The sequence below is a fragment of the Micrasema longulum genome, unplaced genomic scaffold (assembly GCF_059751315.1).
Source record: "Micrasema longulum isolate JH-2025_06_02 unplaced genomic scaffold, ASM5975131v1 h1tg000561l, whole genome shotgun sequence".
Lineage (NCBI taxonomy): Eukaryota > Metazoa > Arthropoda > Insecta > Trichoptera > Brachycentridae > Micrasema > Micrasema longulum.
The window spans coordinates 78,052-96,379 of NW_028277757.1; the positions used below are offsets into that span (position 1 = coordinate 78,052).

At 32.9% G+C, this 18,328-nt stretch overlaps 1 protein-coding gene across 1 annotated transcript; it reads right to left on the reverse strand.

Annotated features, from left to right (window-relative positions):
• Positions 1-3,122: 3,122 nt before the first annotated feature.
• LOC148280593 (uncharacterized) lies at positions 3,123-4,982 on the reverse strand. The gene has a single exon (XM_088228095.1). The coding sequence runs from the start codon at positions 4,980-4,982 to the stop codon at positions 3,123-3,125; it is 1,860 nt and encodes a 619-aa protein (XP_088084221.1).
• Between the last annotated feature and the right edge of the window lie 13,346 nt (positions 4,983-18,328).

Consider the following 18,328-nt stretch of genomic DNA (forward strand, 5'->3'; position numbering starts at 1 on the left):
TCCAATTGTTGAAAGAAGATGACTACACAAAGAGGCAAAATTATGCTAGAATCGTTTTGGAACAACATTCTACGCCTACGCGTTTATGTAACATATTTTTTAGTGACGAGGCGCATTTTCACATAGGAGTGTACGTTAATAAGCAGAATATGCGCTATTGGAACACGAGTAATCTAAAAGAAGTCCATGGAAAGCCTCTCCACAGCTTGAAGACCACAGTTTGGTGCGCGATTCCTGGAAATGGCATAATTGGACCTTATTTGTTTAGCAAAAGTGAAACCGTTACCGCGCAATGCTGGACAACTTTTTATACCTGTTGGCTTAAATAACAGAACTTATTTTCAGCAAAATGGAGCTACGTCGTACACCGCTAAGGACTGACTAAATGACTAAATTGAGAGAGTTTTTTCCTAGAAAATTGATAAGTCGCTTTGGCGACATAGCCTGGCCCCTCAGATCACCAGATCTGACCCCTTGCGACTTTTTCCTATGGGGAAAGAAAGTCTCACGTATACAGTAATTCGTCATCAACAAAAGGGGCACTCACAAGAAAATATCGGACGCGAGATTGCAGCTATCACCCCAGAACTTTGCAATCGAGTTTTCGCCAACATGAAGGAAAGATTGCAAGAATGTTTGCTACTAAAAAGACGTCATTTGAGTGAAGTTATTTTAAAAATTAAACTCCGCAATATTCTTATGTAAGATAATAAATAAATAAATAACTTTGATTCTACTAAATGGTATTAAGTATTCGTATGTTATTACCAACTTTTATATGTCTACCAGTTTTGAGACGAACCCGTCTCTTCGTCAGGACACCAATTAAACCAACTTGCAAAACCCACTATACACCTTCATCATAGTTGTTGCACAAAAATATAAATCCAACACGACATGCATTTTAATAAGCACATTTACTGATTAGGCTAAAAACTTATTTTATGTTGTGGGAGAAATAGTTGTAATAAAAAAATATTTGACCACAAAGTTAATGCTTTATATACAATATTAACAACTTTGATTGTATTCATCATATATTTTAACTATATTTTATTTTTTGAAGTATAAAATCTGTCGGCTGAGATCCTGTATTTGTGTTAACGTTAAAATTTCTTTAAAAAAATACATGTAATTTAATTATTTTTTATCTTTAAAATGAGAGTGGGACATATTCAATGTAAAAAGGAAACACAGAATTGTATTATTTTATGTTGTAGAAAACACATAAAGACAAAGTATATAAGTACAATGTGTCCTAAAGTTTTAAGTCTAATTGAACACAAAATAAAATAGTTTATTTATTCGATTTTTTTAATGGTACGATTTCGAAAAAACAACGTTTTAAAATGGCAGAATCGTATATTTCCCTTACTTTTTATCAGACTACAGCCTTAACTTGCTATGGGTAAACGAAAGATAATACGCCTTTTCCTCAAGAATCCAATGCATTAAGGCGTAAAGGCAATCTAAACTACTAGCCCGCGGTTAAACGTCCATTGAACAGATGGACCCTAATGGTAACATTTAATACTTTACCTTAGTATATCGTGTACCCTTCCACTATTTTAATGAGATATTTAACTTTATAGTGTTAAAACAGTGTGTTTAATTATGTCCTAGATATGTATATATTGTCTTTCTACGAACTTAAACACGGCGTGTCATAACTTACAGGGACAATGGGGATATGACACAAACAATATATAATGGTTACATTGGAGCATTGTTTGTATTGACATTAATCAATTTTAATTAAATAAGCTATGACTATTTTCAACTTACATCTTTCAATGTTGTTATCGATTAGTATTGACCATTAATTCGTTTGGGTGTTTTAAATTAATAACTTACGTGTAAATACAAGTTATTACATCATTCAATTAAATATATTTATTTTAACATTAAAAATATTCAGGTATCAACAATGTTTTGAGATTGTCTAAATTTTTGTAGACAAGTACTGGATCCGACCTCTTAGGGAGCTGATAATATTAACATATTACAGCAGAGATGGAGAACGTTTCAGATAAGGGTCCACAAAAATTTGGAAAAATTCAAAACATTCTTGATAAATTCACCTGGTCCAAGAAGAAGTCTCAAATTTAGAAAATATTTACATGCGTTGAATAGTATGTGGGTGAAATAATTCAATCAGATGAATCCTACCCACATCAATAAAAGTTTCATCTCAGTAACTTCACAAACATCAACAGATGAAAGATTTAAAGGAATGTAAATGTTCAAATATAGGAAAAATGATGAATGTTACACAGTGTGTTGTGGCCACTTTAACTAGCCAATGATAGGCCATAAGCCCTGTAGATGCCTAGACATATATTTTACGTTTTCTAAAACGTTCTTCATCCCTGTGTTAATATACTTATATATATACATATTGTTGGATGCTCGATACCTTCGACCTCGGGACTGTAAAACAAGGCCTGCCCCTTCGCGATACGCGTGTTCGAAGAAAACAGGGAACGTTTGATTTTAGGTAAACTAATTGACGTTATGGTTTTCAGTGTCAATCCTGGAATTAATGAAAGGAGTAAGGACTTACGGTTTCCTCCCTTTGGCACTGGTCCAGAAAGACACCGTTATCGTTTGCACTGGTCACTTTGCACGTTTTTGTATGTTGGTGATTCGAAATCACTGTCACGCTCGCGGTACGGTTTTCGTTGTTGTTCGCGGTACGGTTTTTTTTGGTTGTGTTGACACGCGTTGCTTTCTTGACTCGCCGCCAGGGAGAAGTAGGTATATTGGGATTCAAAACAAGGACCACCGGAATCAAAGGAAGGAATGGCTTGACACTTGAATAAAAGAAAATGAATCCGAAACATACTCCCCCGCGCTGCGGAATATGACGGCATATTCCCAGTAAATGGTTCTGTTTTGGTTAACGGTTAAAGAAATATGCCGACCGATGTGATGTATGATATGATGAAGGTTTGAATAATACGATTGTCACTACGTGAATATGGATAATAAGTGATGATGGGTGATTATAAACAATGTCTAATGAGGGATGATTATGATTGAATCCAAGATAATACGATAGTTGAATCTGACCATGCATATACTTTTGTTATATTGCTGATTTCTGAATGTGTTTTAAGAATTTAATGCATGAGATCAGCTAATAATGAAGCGGCACTGAGTTCTAAACGCGGTAACGTCATGCGCTTTACGGGCGATACTCGAGATTTGGCGCATACAAGTGCCACCTGGTGATGATGATTGGCTGTCGAACTGCGTAAGTAAACAACTGCGGCATAACCAGATTCACTGGCATCACAGAATCCATGAACTTGATATTCATGAGATCCGTTGTTAGTTATACGTCGGTTTACTTTAATTTGTGTAAGATTAGGTAATTGCGTAGTGTACCTTACCCATAGGTTATGTATGTCACTTGAGACGGGGTTATCCCAAGAGACCCCGAGCAGCCAAAGTCGTTGTATTAATAACTTGGCCAAGAATGTTAGAGGCGACAAAAATCCTAGTGGGTCAAATATACGGGCTAGTTCTGAAAGCATAGTCCTTTTTGTGCATGATCGGTTAAGAGGATTGATGTGATAAATAAATTGATCTTCTGCAGAATTCCATTCAAGTCCTAAAATTTTGATAAAATCACGATTAGAATCGAATTGTAGTGACGAAGCTCTGTGTTCTTCGGGTATAGCATTCAGAAACTGTGGTTCATTACTTGACCATTTTCTCAACTCAAATCCTCCAGAATACATGATACCGTTTAATTGTGTCTGGAGACTCCGAGCTGATTCTAGCGAATCACAGCCCGATACTACGTCATCAACATACAGGTCTCTCATTATTACGCTAGATGCAAGGGGAAACGAATTTCTCTCATCTTGTGCTAATTGATGCATAGTTCTAATAGCAAGAAAAGGAGCCGAAGAAATTCCAAAAACAATTCGGTTGAGTCGATATTCTCGAATGGGTTCATTAGAAGAGCAACGGAATAGAATACGTTGATAATCTTGATGACCTTTAGTCATTTTTATTTGGCGATACATTTGACGTATGTCCGCCGTAAAGACGATTGCATGAAGACGAAATCTCAAAAGAATTTCTACGATATCTGTTTGTAGTTTACACCCTGTCAACAAGGTGTTGTTTAATGAAGAACCTCGCTCATCCTTGGACGAAGCATCAAAAACGACACGAAGTTTTGTCGTAAGACTTTCGGGTTTCACGACTGCGTGGTGAGGAATATAATATGCAGATGAGGATTGACATTCACCGGGAGGAATGGGCTCCATATGATTGCTTGATAAATATTCCATGATATGATCATTGTATTCCTTATAAAAAATATGATTTTTTAATAGGCGCTTTTCAAGATGATAGAATCGCCGCAGGGCAATTGAATAAGAATTGACGAACGATGGTGTCTCTGAATTGCGGAAAGGTAAATTCACTACATAACGCCCATCGGATTCTCTGGAGTGAGTGTTCTGGTACATCTCTTCACATCGTTGATCGTCTGCAGAGATATTTGATGGCTCAGTGTTAGGTATATTTTCAATCTCCCAAAGTTGTTGAACAGCACAACCCAGTCGGGTGTCATCAATTACAGACAATGAATGTGACAGTAAATTGATTTGATTGCTCGAGTTAGCAGACAAGACTCTTCCCATTAAAATCCAACCGAATACGGTATTTACGGCTGTCGGAGCCATTTCATCTCCTTCTAATTTGCCTGAAAGAAGAAGCTTGGGAAACAACTCACCGCCTATTAAAATATCAATGGGACGAGGTTGGTTATAACGATTATCAGCTAACACAATATTTGATAGGTGACGATATTGACTAGTGATTTGGTGGGTTGGCATGTCACCGCAAATACGCTCTAGTGTGACAGCTTCGGTAAAATATACTGGATCTGGTTTACCTACTGGACGTAGCTCAATGCTCACTTTATGAGAAGAGGTAGTAGGTACCTGACCAATGCCTGACATCGGGGTATCTACCTTACAGCGTTTTAAACCTAATCTGTTTACGCAGCGATTTGAAATTATATTGATTTGACTACCAGGATCGAGTAAAATACGAACGACTTGATAATTGCCATAATAATCCCTTACTTCAACTTCAGCTGTCGCTAAGAGAACAAAAGAAGGTGTAGGGCGTGATGCCGAATACATATTGCTAAGAGTAGTAGCTGGAATGATATAATTATTTTTAGAAGTGGAAGCGATAACTTCTGGTGAATTATGAACTTCAGAGACGTTTGAAGAACACAAGTTTGTATTATGACGAGAATTGCATTTCTTGCAATTGAAAGTTGATTTGCAATTTGATAAGTTATGATTTGATCTCAGGCAGTTTACGCACAGTTTTAGTTGCTTAACGACATTCCAACGTTCTTTTGTGGGTTTCTCCTTAAACCGTTCGCATGAATATATGGAGTGATTTTCTGAACACAAAGGACACGTTTGTGTATTCGCCAATAAGGTTGATGAGTATTTCGGTTTGTTAAACGGAGTCTTCTTGGCGATGACGTCAGGAGAACGATCTCTAGAAAGACGGGATCTCTCCAAAGCCTGACATCTTTCTACAAGAAACTCTTGTAATGTTGAAAACACTGGAAAATCTACCCCTTTAATGGATAATTCAAATGCTTCGCGTGAATTTTTATCGAGTTTAGTCAAAAGAGTGTGAAAGAGAATAAAATCCCAGTCAGATGTCGGAAGTCCTAATCCCTTTAGGATAGAAATATTTTCCATAAAAATGTCTAGAATTTTTCTTAACGCCTGAGGAGTATTAGTAGTAATTTGTTTATTGTATAAAATCTCTTCCCAACATAAAAATGCAAGATGTCGTTTATTATTATATCGCGCTATTAACGCATCAAATGCGTCACGATAATTATTAGCCGTGATTGGATATGCTCGCATAATGTTTACAGGCTCCCCTGATAGTGACGATATTAAATATTGGAACTTTTCCACGTTCGATAAGTCGTTCCTACTGTGCACTAAACTTAAAAATAAATCATAAAACGCAGGAAACTCTTTTATTTGACCTGTAAATAAAGGTAATTTTATTAGCGGCAATTTTGCGTAGTGCTTCTTTTCACACGTTTCGGACTGGACTTCTTTCTTCAATGGTGGTAAAACCAGTCGCTTGATGCTAAAAATCTCACACACGATTTCATCCATTTGTTCCTGAATCTCATTGTTCTCCCTTACGGCAGCTTCGTCTTCAGAAATTTCGGACAAAATTTTTATTTGCGTTTCGTTAAACATATCCATTATAGGATCTAGCCGCTCGCACCACGATAAAAAACGTGGAATGTTTTCTGGATCGGACATAGCGTTTTTTCCCGATCGTAAAGCATCCTTCAATCTTTTTAGCGCGTGATTTCGCCTAGTTGTATAAACATTTACGCTCACACTCATGATTCTAAGTTAAAATAAGTGAAAATAATTTATAAGTTGCTAATGCTAAATGCTAAATGCTACTGCTAAAAATTATTGTTTGCTTTGCGGGACAGTACACGCGCTTATTATTGACGCGCGAAGAAGGTAGTTTAAAAGTTTTGATGCAAATAAAAAAAAGAGTATGACGAAAAGGCTCACAGAGATTTATGTAAATGAATGTTGTTAATGTTTTTACGATGATTATAGGTAAATAATATATTATATATAAATATAAATTAATGATATGTTATGATACGATGAGAATTTAATCGTTAACCAATGCAGGTTTATTTTCATCGACAACGTGTCGCGAAAGGGCAAAATGTCCGAATATATTAATTATCCGGCTCGAAGGACCAAATGTTGGATGCTCGATACCTTCGACCTCGGGACTGTAAAACAAGGCCTGCCCCTTCGCGATACGCGTGTTCGAAGAAAACAGGGAACGTTTGATTTTAGGTAAACTAATTGACGTTATGGTTTTCAGTGTCAATCCTGGAATTAATGAAAGGAGTAAGGACTTACGGTTTCCTCCCTTTGGCACTGGTCCAGAAAGACACCGTTATCGTTTGCACTGGTCACTTTGCACGTTTTTGTATGTTGGTGATTCGAAATCACTGTCACGCTCGCGGTACGGTTTTCGTTGTTGTTCGCGGTACGGTTTTTTTTGGTTGTGTTGACACGCGTTGCTTTCTTGACTCGCCGCCAGGGAGAAGTAGGTATATTGGGATTCAAAACAAGGACCACCGGAATCAAAGGAAGGAATGGCTTGACACTTGAATAAAAGAAAATGAATCCGAAACATATATACATATATTATTTTCATTCAAGTTTTTTTGTTTGTTTTTGTGGTAACTATCGTGTTTTCACCTCTGATTCAAAAGAAAATAAAAAGCTAGATTATCCACATACACACTCACATTCACAGAATTTTTTTCATTACCTCTACGTGAAAGACTGTGGATACTACTCATTGCAGTACCTATTATTATTTCTTTTAGGTATACTTGGTATCAAAAGATTGCGGGCCAGAAGGAGTATTGCTCCGCTTATGATGGCCTTTAAATAACCGAGTTAACTTACAATCCCAACATTTTGGAGCGCATAAAATTATACGTACCAAGCAACTATTTAAGAGCTAGGCAACACAGATCATTTATTTTTCTAGAATACAGGACAAATTTATTGTTGATGATGCCTGTGGGGAGAATGTTTGATCAGTTGAACAGTCAACCGAGAAAAGTGGATCTTTTCCATGCTGGGATTACCAGTTTTAGTCTCTTCCTCTCTAATTTTGTATCATTATGTGAAGTATTGACTTATTCGTCTTTGTTTACAATTGTTTTTATAGACCTTAATTATCTATTGTGATTTTTCTTTATCATTTTGTAGTACCTAATTATATCATGGAGGTACATTGTAATTGGCAGTAGTGCCGTATTGTACATTTACTTATGTACTTATATAAACATTATTATGTATTTATATAAACATCCATATCACACAATCACCAGTACACTCGACAAAATTCTCAAAACTGAGAAAATATATTTAATTTTTTAAATATTTTATTTCACTCCTTTCTGTTTAAATTAATTAGCGAAGACGAGAAAATGAAAAAAATCACTTATTAGTTGATTGATTCAAATAAAAAAATAATAAAACAAAGGCCATAGACTTATTCATTTAAAAAAAGCTCTAGCGATTGGATTGTGCAGCCAAAATAGTCAAGCATTAGTCATTCCAAGTCAATTTGGTCCTTGTGTGAAGATGTTTAAGGATTAATTTAAGAAAAAAAATATTTGTCAATATCAGAATACAATTCCTGCCCACTATTCAACAAAACAAGTAAAGCTTACCCCCACATACCACATACCGCAAACCGCGTCTGAAATTTTAAGTTTCCTTGGTGGTACCCACATACGAGGAATAATAATTATTAAAGAACAGTTATCGTCCGTTGCCGAACAAGAAAAGCTGCCCGATAGTGCTTACTGTAAATTGATAGCCTTGACTTATTTGTGCAGCAAGAAGGTAATCCTGAAAGACACGATATTTACTTCATTTTTATTTTCAGTTCAGTGCCGATTTTTCCTGGCATTATGCTTTAACAGTAAGACATTACTGAAATCGGGAGTTCCGGCAAAAATGAAAAGGACGTGGTGGCCCAATGAGATGGCCATTGCGTTCAACAGACCTAAACCCAATAGACTTTTTCATTCCTATGGGAATACTCCAAAAAAATTGTCTAGGGGAGTGAATGTTCAACTGAAGTGGAACTTCGACAAAAGTTACGAGATTCTGAAAATACAATACGTCAAAACCATAACGAATTTCAAGACTTAAGAACTTATTTTTTGAGAAAATTCAAACTGTGCATGTGCTGGTGAGAAACACTTTGAAAATTTATCATAAAAATAAATGCATCTCAAAAAAAATATTTTTTATTGTGTTTATATATACAATTAAAAATAATTCATTATTGCTTAAAACACCTACTTTACGTTTTTGGAATAAATTGCCCATACCGTAATTTTTAAGAAAACGCACCCTCAGATCGATTAAAAGAAAAAAAAATCTTAAGAAATGAGTATTTTTTTTAAATTATGCAAAAGCTTTTTATTTATAAAGTGTTTAAAATACCACGTGGCTCTTTATATCTGATCTTAAATAACATATCAGTGTCGGCGTCTCTAATACACGATTGAGAAATGCTGTTTTTTGATAAAAAATAAGAATTTAATAATACTTCCGATTTAACGACACGTGTTATTTTTCTTCTTCAATAACTTACTTAATATTTAACAAATGAAGATATATTTTTTTTGAAGTCAACATTTATCCCAAATTTTTTTTTTTAAACCAACTAAAAAAAAACAATAAAAAATTTTATCTTAGAAACGATTCACAATTTATTGAATATATTTGTATTTTTTTACAGCCTTTGGGGTGTTCTACTCCTTACATTTTTTTAAGTATTTGGCCACCCTGTATATATATATATATATATGGAATATATATATACGGAATGGGGAATGTTGTTAAAAACGTAAAGTGGCCACTCAACCCAGCCAATGACAGGTCATAAGCCCTGTAAACGCTCGAATATCGATAATCCTGAATTTGAAAAAATTCTACCTCATCTCTGTAGGAATATTGATAAAAAAAAAAAAAAATAATAAATATATACACATTTGATTGAGGAAAACTGGGAAGTGAATTTTTCACTGACTGGGTTGCAATTGATTGGACATGATCAATTCGCCGAAATGATTACAAAACGTTACAAATTATTGCAAGATTTCAAAGCGCAGTTAGTTTTTGGACATTTGGTATAGCATACGCTATAAGTAATGTATGGTGATGAACATTACAGTACTATTCAGAATGGACCGCCTGATTCACGTTGGACTCAGCCGTCTTAACTTCAAAGGCATTCCCATTCGCACATGTGACATCGTATTATGGTTTTGTATAAATTAACTTTTTACAAAAAAATAAGCTACTTGAACTTACAAGCTTCTCACAAAGCTTTGTACAATGGTAAACACTATATACTATGTAAATCTTCCGTTGCTTATGTAACTTTGCTAACTGCTTTCTACGGCATTTATAGCTTTATATTTTTATAATTATGAAAGAATGTTATCTGAACTTAATCAAATCTTTTTATTTATTTTAAAAACATTGAAATACAAATAGTCTCTAGAATGTAGATATATGTTAATATATAATATGTAAAGAAATAAGTTTTTTTTAAAAGGGCTTTGTGCATATTAATTATATACACATTTCTGTTTAAAATTTTGGTATTCTGGTTTTTGTATTTATTTTCTGTCCTATAATTACGATATCGTGTACTTATTTTTGTTTTTTTTTTTCATTTTTTTAAATATTATCTAAAAACATATTATAAATGTACTTTTTTTCCGCTCCTTTATTTGAGTTAGGAGTACTTATTATTATACAACTATGTAGTGTTATCATATGTTTTCATGTAAAGGATCTTTACTGACAGGCCATATTAATTGGCTTGGTGGTGAAAAAAGAAATAATTTAAAAAATGTTTTAAAATAATAACATTAAAAAAAAAATTAAAATGTGTTATATGTTTATACCTGGATAGCGAATTGGCAATGGTCAAAAGTAAGTCAAGAATGATGGTTTTTGAAAAAGTAGAAGAATTTGTGTATCTGTGATGCATGTTTTCAAGAGATGGAAAAGTAGAAAAAAAATGTTTAAAGGAGACTGAATGCGGACAACAAAATGAACGGCGCACTAAGCACAGTAGTTGCTAATAAAAATATCTCAATCGAAGTTAACCTGGGGTGCAAAACGGAGTTTTAATCCCAACACTCATATATGGAATTGAAACAAGGAACTGGCAAAAAAAGGATGAAAGCCGAGTGAACGCGGTTGAAATGCGATCTCTGAAATGCGATCTCTAAAATGTGATCTCTGAAATGCGATCTCAGACGAATGTGTGGGAAATCAATGTATGACAGAGTTTCGAATGATGAAATCAGGCGAGAGTGTAAATCTGAGTCAAGTATAATTGATAAGCTTAAGAAAGGGTCTCTGAGATGATTTGATCATGTAGAACGAATGGACGATGAAAGAAGACGTGGCATGATCAGATAAACCAAAATCTTAAGTCTGGTCATGTCAAAAGCAGACAGAACCAAAGGGCATGTTTGACAAGATGTAAGAATGTGGAAGAAGCATTAATATATTTCCAGGACAGACATGTGTGGCGGTCCATTCTCTCTGCCCCACCCTATGGAAAAATGGCGTAATGATAGTATTAGTAGTAGTTAAAATACAATTGTCTGTATCTAAGTGAATGAAGAATACAGTTCTATGCATGTGAAATAGAACTTGAATCGTGGAAGAATGTTTTTGACTCGATAGCTGCTCTCTCTAGGAGGGTTTACGCTAAATGCACGAAATAACAGGTAATTTGTCAGAATTCTTTGTGAGATCGCACTAAATGAAATCATTTATGGGAATAGAAACATGAAGTTAATTTTTATTTAATTAATTATAAAATGACCATCAAAACTTCAAATATTTGAGTAAATTATAAAAACGATAATATTTCATTAATATATATTTAAAATCTTGTCAGAGTCACTGTTTTGTTACGAAAAAACAAACTAAAAAAATATCAAAATGAGTTCAGATTAAAAGTGATTAAGAAAAACAGTATTTTAGGTGTATTTACATATTAAATACATTTAGGGGTAATTTAATTCCAGATTCCGGGCACCACTGTTACACTAAACGATTGTAAGTCTAGTTATTTGGGAAGGGATGCAGTAAAAGGGTTGTTAATTATACTAGCAGTGAAAGCGTTAGCAAGTAAAACACATGTGTAGAATCTAGAAGGTAAGTGTTCCTTGATTTATTGTTTGGCCAGAACAATCTCAAACACCCGGAGGGTTTCAGCCGTATAAATCCGCCGTCCTGCTTCAGCTTGCAAATTACTGCAGGATCTGGGCAAGCTTTTAGTAAGAAGAAAGTAATAGACTCAATGTTTGGTAAGTTGTTTTTACTATTTTATTTGAAGATTGTAAGTAAACGCAAACTGGATCTTTGTTTTCTTATTTTCATATTCTTCAATTTTCTCACCCGGCTGCTGGAATAAAAGCCAAAATGTCGCGCCAACCAGTCCTAGTATTTATACAAAAAACAACGATTGCGAGGCTCTAAGGATACGGATTCGTTTTAGTCTCAGAATAGATCCTTAAATATGACGCCTTAATATGGCAATAATATTATTCGTTTTTGTTCTGACAAACTTGCACTCGTTGCATTTTTATTTACTTTTTACGTGATAAAGGTTTCGGCTCTTATACTTCACAAAAGTCTACAGATGGAAGAGTTGAGGAAATGTGGATATTTAAACATGGGCAGAATAGTGAATGTTACACAGTGTGTAAAGTGGCCACTTAAACCAGTCAATGACAGGGCATAAGCCCTGTAAATGCCTAGACTTCGATATTCCCTTCTCAAAAATATTTTCCCTCTCTGTTGAAATAAATTTAAATACTTTTTACTTATTTTTGTAATAACTACCCTAAAAACATTGAAGTACAAGATGTTAATGTTTGCTATAAAAAATATTTTGAAATAATAATAATTATTATAATCTCCCCAATAAACTTGAAACTATTAAAAATTAAAAATCAATAAAAAAAATTAAAGTAAATCTAAATAAATTTTTTGAACACTTGTAAAAACTACATTAAATTTAGATTAGTATGAATGTATTATTGTTTTATTTTTTTCTTTATATATCCTATGTTTTTATTTTGTTTCTCATGTACTCGTATATATAAAAATATATAAACTATTATTAATAAACAACTACAACAGTGTAATACCCGTACGCAGAGACAAAACTTAAGGTGAGGAAAGTACATTCTAATCTCAAATGCGGAGAATAACCCGAAGGTGAAGACAATAGAATGTACTTTCCTCACCTTAAGTTTTGTCTCTGCATACAGGTATAAGTCACTCTCCAAGCACAAGAGTTAGTCGACTTTTTTGGTTAGTCGAGTTACAGTGATAACATTTATTAGATATATAAAGTAGATCTGTATAGATTTTTTTTAAACATGTACCTTTTATAAAATTTATTGATTAAAAAAAAATATATAAAAAATTTCCAATCTTTTTATTTTGTTCATGCTTAAACATTCTCTTAAAAAATAGCACAACTTTAAATTTTTTTAAACTTAAATTAATGGTTTTAAATATAGTCTACGCCTATAAAATGACTTCATTTCCTGATTGCAGCATATTTCTGATTGCTAATTATAACAAAGTAAGAAAATTTTGTAACATACCTGCTTTTACAATTACTTTTTTCCAATTCAATGTCTCAACTAGAACTCATAATACTGCCAGGATCATTCTATAAATAAACATTTATTAAGAATCAATTTTAAAAAAAAATAACATAAATAATTGTGATTTATTTTAATAAAATTCTTTGATGGTGCAAAGCTGTTTTGAAATAAACATATTAAGAAATAAAATCGTTTTACAAACATTTAAATTTATAGCAGAATACTTTTTTAGTACCAAAAAACTACAATACTTTATTTTAATTGGAGTTTCAACAATGTAACCAACCCTTTGTTAAATCTTTTAATTGATTAAACTAATATTTCATAAAAGATGGCGCCCTTTCTTAAACTTAGCGATTAAAAGAAATATTTTCCGGAAGTAGGGAATGTTAATAAAAACGGGAGAATTCCCTTTTCTGATCTTAATTATTCAAATTTAATTAAACTTTAAATCTCTCGTAATTTATCATTTGAATAAGATGGGAGTTTTGTTAATTCTTTAAGAAATAACTGGAGAGTTCGAGTTTAGAAGCTGAATGTAAAATAAGAGCCAGTAATGAACAACAATTCTGAAAATGCGTTCTAAAGAAAAGGCATTTGTGAAGCGGACCTAGTTGTCTTGCATCAGGCCGTGGAAAAAAAATGTGTTTTCCACGGTTATTAATTATAAACTCTATTACAAAATGTAATCAACATTTGCAAACCGAATCACAGAACTAGAAGCTGCTAAATTTTCAATCGCAATTTTAATGCATACTAATTTTGTATGCATACGTGCATGTACCATCTTCCAGTAATCAGTGAGTTGCCTGTTAGCCACATGTCCGGCATTAACCATGATACCTACAATCTGTAAAAGTTACCCTTTGGAAAACTTTTTTTGTTTTGTTAACCATAATGTTTGAACCGTGCTTTATTTTTTTTTACTTTATAGCATGAAGCGTTTATGCTCAATGTTTATTTTTTCAAATTTATTGATACAATTTTATGTTGCTGGAATTCCACTCGATCATGCGCTTTGTAGCTGCAAGATGATTGGTAATCTCGCTTCAATATGTAAATGTTATCAACTAAAAATACTTAAATGTAAATGAGGTCTAGAATTTCAACAGTGCATGCGCTCAGTAGCTGCAAGACTAATAATCTTACTATTTTTTTGAAAAAAATTTTTTTTTAAATTTTATATTTTAACATCATTCAAACACTTAACTTCTCTGTCAAATTAAAATGTAAATGGGAGCCAGGTTACTTACGGAAAATTTTAATATCCACGAACACGCGCAGTGCAAAAATCTACATTTTGCTGGAGACCGCACGTAAATCGGATAAGCCGTTCAGGAGGAGTTCGGTGACATCACACGTACAGAAGAATTATAAATATACATAAAGATAACCAACCGGTTGAAGCTACATAAACTTACAAAAACAAAATACTACATAACAGAAAGATTAGATTTTATTACCTCCATATGTTGAAATTCAGTAATAAGTAGACACTGTTAAAATTATAAAAAAAATAATATTCTTACTAGTGTAGTTTTAAAACCGGTGGGTTACTAGTGAATTAAAAATAAGCATTTAAAGATAAAGTGCTTTGATTTTCATTTTAATAACGTAATCAATAATCGCAAAGTTAGTGCTTCAAATATAAGTTTTATGGAAATATTTTTATTTATAACATGGCAAAGATGTTGTAAGAATCATTGACCCTATCTATAGATAAGATAAATTATGTGCATAAAGAAATGTTTGAATAACGAGGGGCAGATATGGGCACCCTTATTTACACTTCAACGGAATTTAAGAAATAGCACGGAAAATATTTTTTACCAAAGGGAATTTTACGAAAAAATGCTGACATATTTTTTGTTATAATTTTATTTTTAGAATACTTACGCTAAGTTATGTTTCCGAAATGTACATGCTTAAAATAATGCATTTGATTTTTTAATGATTTTTTTGTTCATCAGCAGATCGAGGTGTAATTCTTTAATGAATTCAGTTAGTTTTATTTTTTAAATAGCATATTCACTAAGCACAGTATTTGCTACTAAAAAATGACAACCGAAGCTAAACTGGCAGTGTACAACGCGGTTTTTTATGAAAGAGAAACATGGAACCAGCAGAGAATGGATGAAAGCAAAGTGAATGCTATCAAAATGCGATCTCTTAGACGAATGGGTGGTAAATCAATGTATGACAGGGTTAGGAATGATGAAATCAGGCGACAGTGTAAATCTGAGTCAGATTTAATTGATAAGATTAAGAAAGGGACTCAAAAGGAACTCCGTTCAAAATTCATAAATTTTTGAACAAATTTTGCTGCCATTCGTTTCATACCCAAACATTCGAAAAAAATTCGTGGCATGAGTCAATCGATATGCCAACATGATCAGTGACTTCCCTGATTGTGATTCGGTGATCGTTCATAACCATTTCATTAACTTTTTTCCACGTTTTCATCGATTGTTTATGTGCTGGAGCGTCTGGACCGTTTGTCATTTTCAGCGTCTTTACGACCATCTTGGAAACGCTTATACCACTCGCGAATTCTTGTTTTACTCATAACAGACTCACTATAGACCCTTGTTAACATTTCAAACACTTTCTTAAACTTTATTTCTTTTTTCATACAAAATTTGATAACCTAAATACAGCTGTTTTAATTATACTTTAGGGGCATATATACCAACATAATTTTAACAATCAAACTCTCCAAACCCGCGAAATTAAAAAAATCATATTATTTTCTGAACACACTTCGTACACGTTTATTTATTCGTAAACGGCTTAAAGAATCTTAAAAAAATATATAGTACAAAAATAATCACAGCAGTGAACACATTGAACCTTGTTATGCAGAAAGCAGACAGTCCACAATTTTGAAAAAATGTAATATTGGTGTTATCGGGTTCAAAAAAGTCAATTCTATGATTTGATAAAAATAGCCTGGGCGCTTTCATGCAAAAAAAAACTGAAATCATCATCTTCTGAAAATGTCGTGATTTCAAAATGAAAGTCACCCCATACATTCGGAGGTTGAATAAAATATTATATCTGGGTGTTATCTGCAAAATTGATATTTTAGGTTGTGTGGTCAGCCAGATTTAGTAAATTATTGTAACTGGTCAAATACTTAATAAAAGTATTTTTCATGTTATAATAAAAACTAATATATGCGTTGTTTATCATTTCTCAAAGTAAAAAAACTTTCTTATTGTTGTGTAGATTCGATTATTCACTCTTTTAACAAAAGTGCTTATGTCTCAGTTTAACCTTTCTATGACTGGCTCTTTTCTGCATAACTACGTTTATTATACGACTGCAATTTAAAAAATATACGACTGTACCTTTAAATGTTCTATTAGAAACTTTTTTCAATTAAAAAAGAAAAAGTACTCATTACTTAATTGATATTGGCGTATGCTCTGTAGCTATAGATGTAAATTTTAAATAAATGTTATTGATGAATATTACCTAAATTACCAGTAACCTCATTAAAATATACAGAGTTTCAAAAATCAAATGGCTCACACAAAATAATTGTGTATTTATTTCGATATTATTTTACTTAATTTACTCATAATTGAGAAAAATTTTCCGCTGTTGTTATTAATGATATTGTCTGACTGTTATTTTTACTTTGGGAATAATAATATTTTTATGTTAATTATACAAAGCAGATAAGTTAGGTCTTAAAAAGTGATCGTGTTCGGGATGGCTTAGAAGAAGTTTTTCTTTTTAAAAATTCTTTATTTTATTAGAATTAATGATTTATAAGGGGATATCATTGTATCGTAAGGTATTATTCGTTTATTATATGTTAGTACTTTTAATTTATTTAACATCGACTTTACCTTTGCGTATCTGTTTTTTTTCTCTGGCTTGTTTTTGGAGATTTATTTTGTAATTGTATTATGAATTTCTCTAAATTTTCTCTAAATAATTTGCTACTGATGTGTGGTTCATTGATTGTGATATTGGGGATTTTGCATGAATTCTCATTAACAAATCTTCTGGTTCTTTCCATAATTGTTTTTTTTCTTTTCAATCATTTTCGCTACCGTTTTAATGTTTAAATAAAATGAAAGCATCAAGATTAGTTTAAAAATATTCCGATCAACGCATAGTTTGATGATAATTAGATTAAAGTTAAATATTAAGACATTCATATTATAAAGTACTAAATTTACATTTTTTTATACTTGCAACTCATATAAAACCGTAAATATTCCGTTCCTACCTATATCCTTAATATTTCAAATTGTTGTTGTTCTACCATCCTGTGAGCAAGTCACATCGTGAAAAGTGTTTTTTTGATAAATCCTGAACCTGTGCCTACATACTTCTGACAAAGTAAAACTAGTGTTACATAAACAGCCTAAAATATATATCCGTGCAATAGCAAAAGTGAAGTGCTTCATAAAAGAAAAAATCGGAAGAACATAAAAGTGAGTAATCAATTTCTATACAGTCCACAAAATTCTTATTCCGCTGGTATCAGCGTATAATGCCTGAAAGGTGTTGATCTGACCAAACACGTATATACATAATAATGTTTGTACTATTTAAGGAGCATTTCCATGTTATTACAAATTACTGTACGAATGCTCAAATATTATATACTTTCGCCGACTGTTATATGCTAGAAAATTCAGCCTTACGGGCCTCATTTAATTGGCCCTCCAAGTATCATTTCATCGGCCCTACGAGCCTCAGTTGATCGGCTCTTCGGGCCTCGGTTGATTAATATCTCCGGCATCTAAAAGTATCACCCTTTCGAGCCTCGCAATGTATTTTTTGTTGTTCGGAGCAATCAAAATAATGCTAGCAAAACCACACCAAATTTACAGATATTTTAAATACCTAAGAAAAGGGTTCTATAGTGTGCACCATAAGGTAATGCGGATAAGGGAATGATAAGGTACAAATAACCTTAACTCAAAAAAAAATCTGTAAACACTATTTTTAGTGCTTTTAACGAAAGTAATTTTTACTTTCGAGTCAAATTAACGATTTTTAGATTAT

Bases quoted from the DNA above. Each gene is read 5' to 3' on its own strand.
- LOC148280593 (XM_088228095.1), bottom strand. From the start codon at position 4,982: ATGTCAGGCATTGGTCAGGTACCTACTACCTCTTCTCATAAAGTGAGC.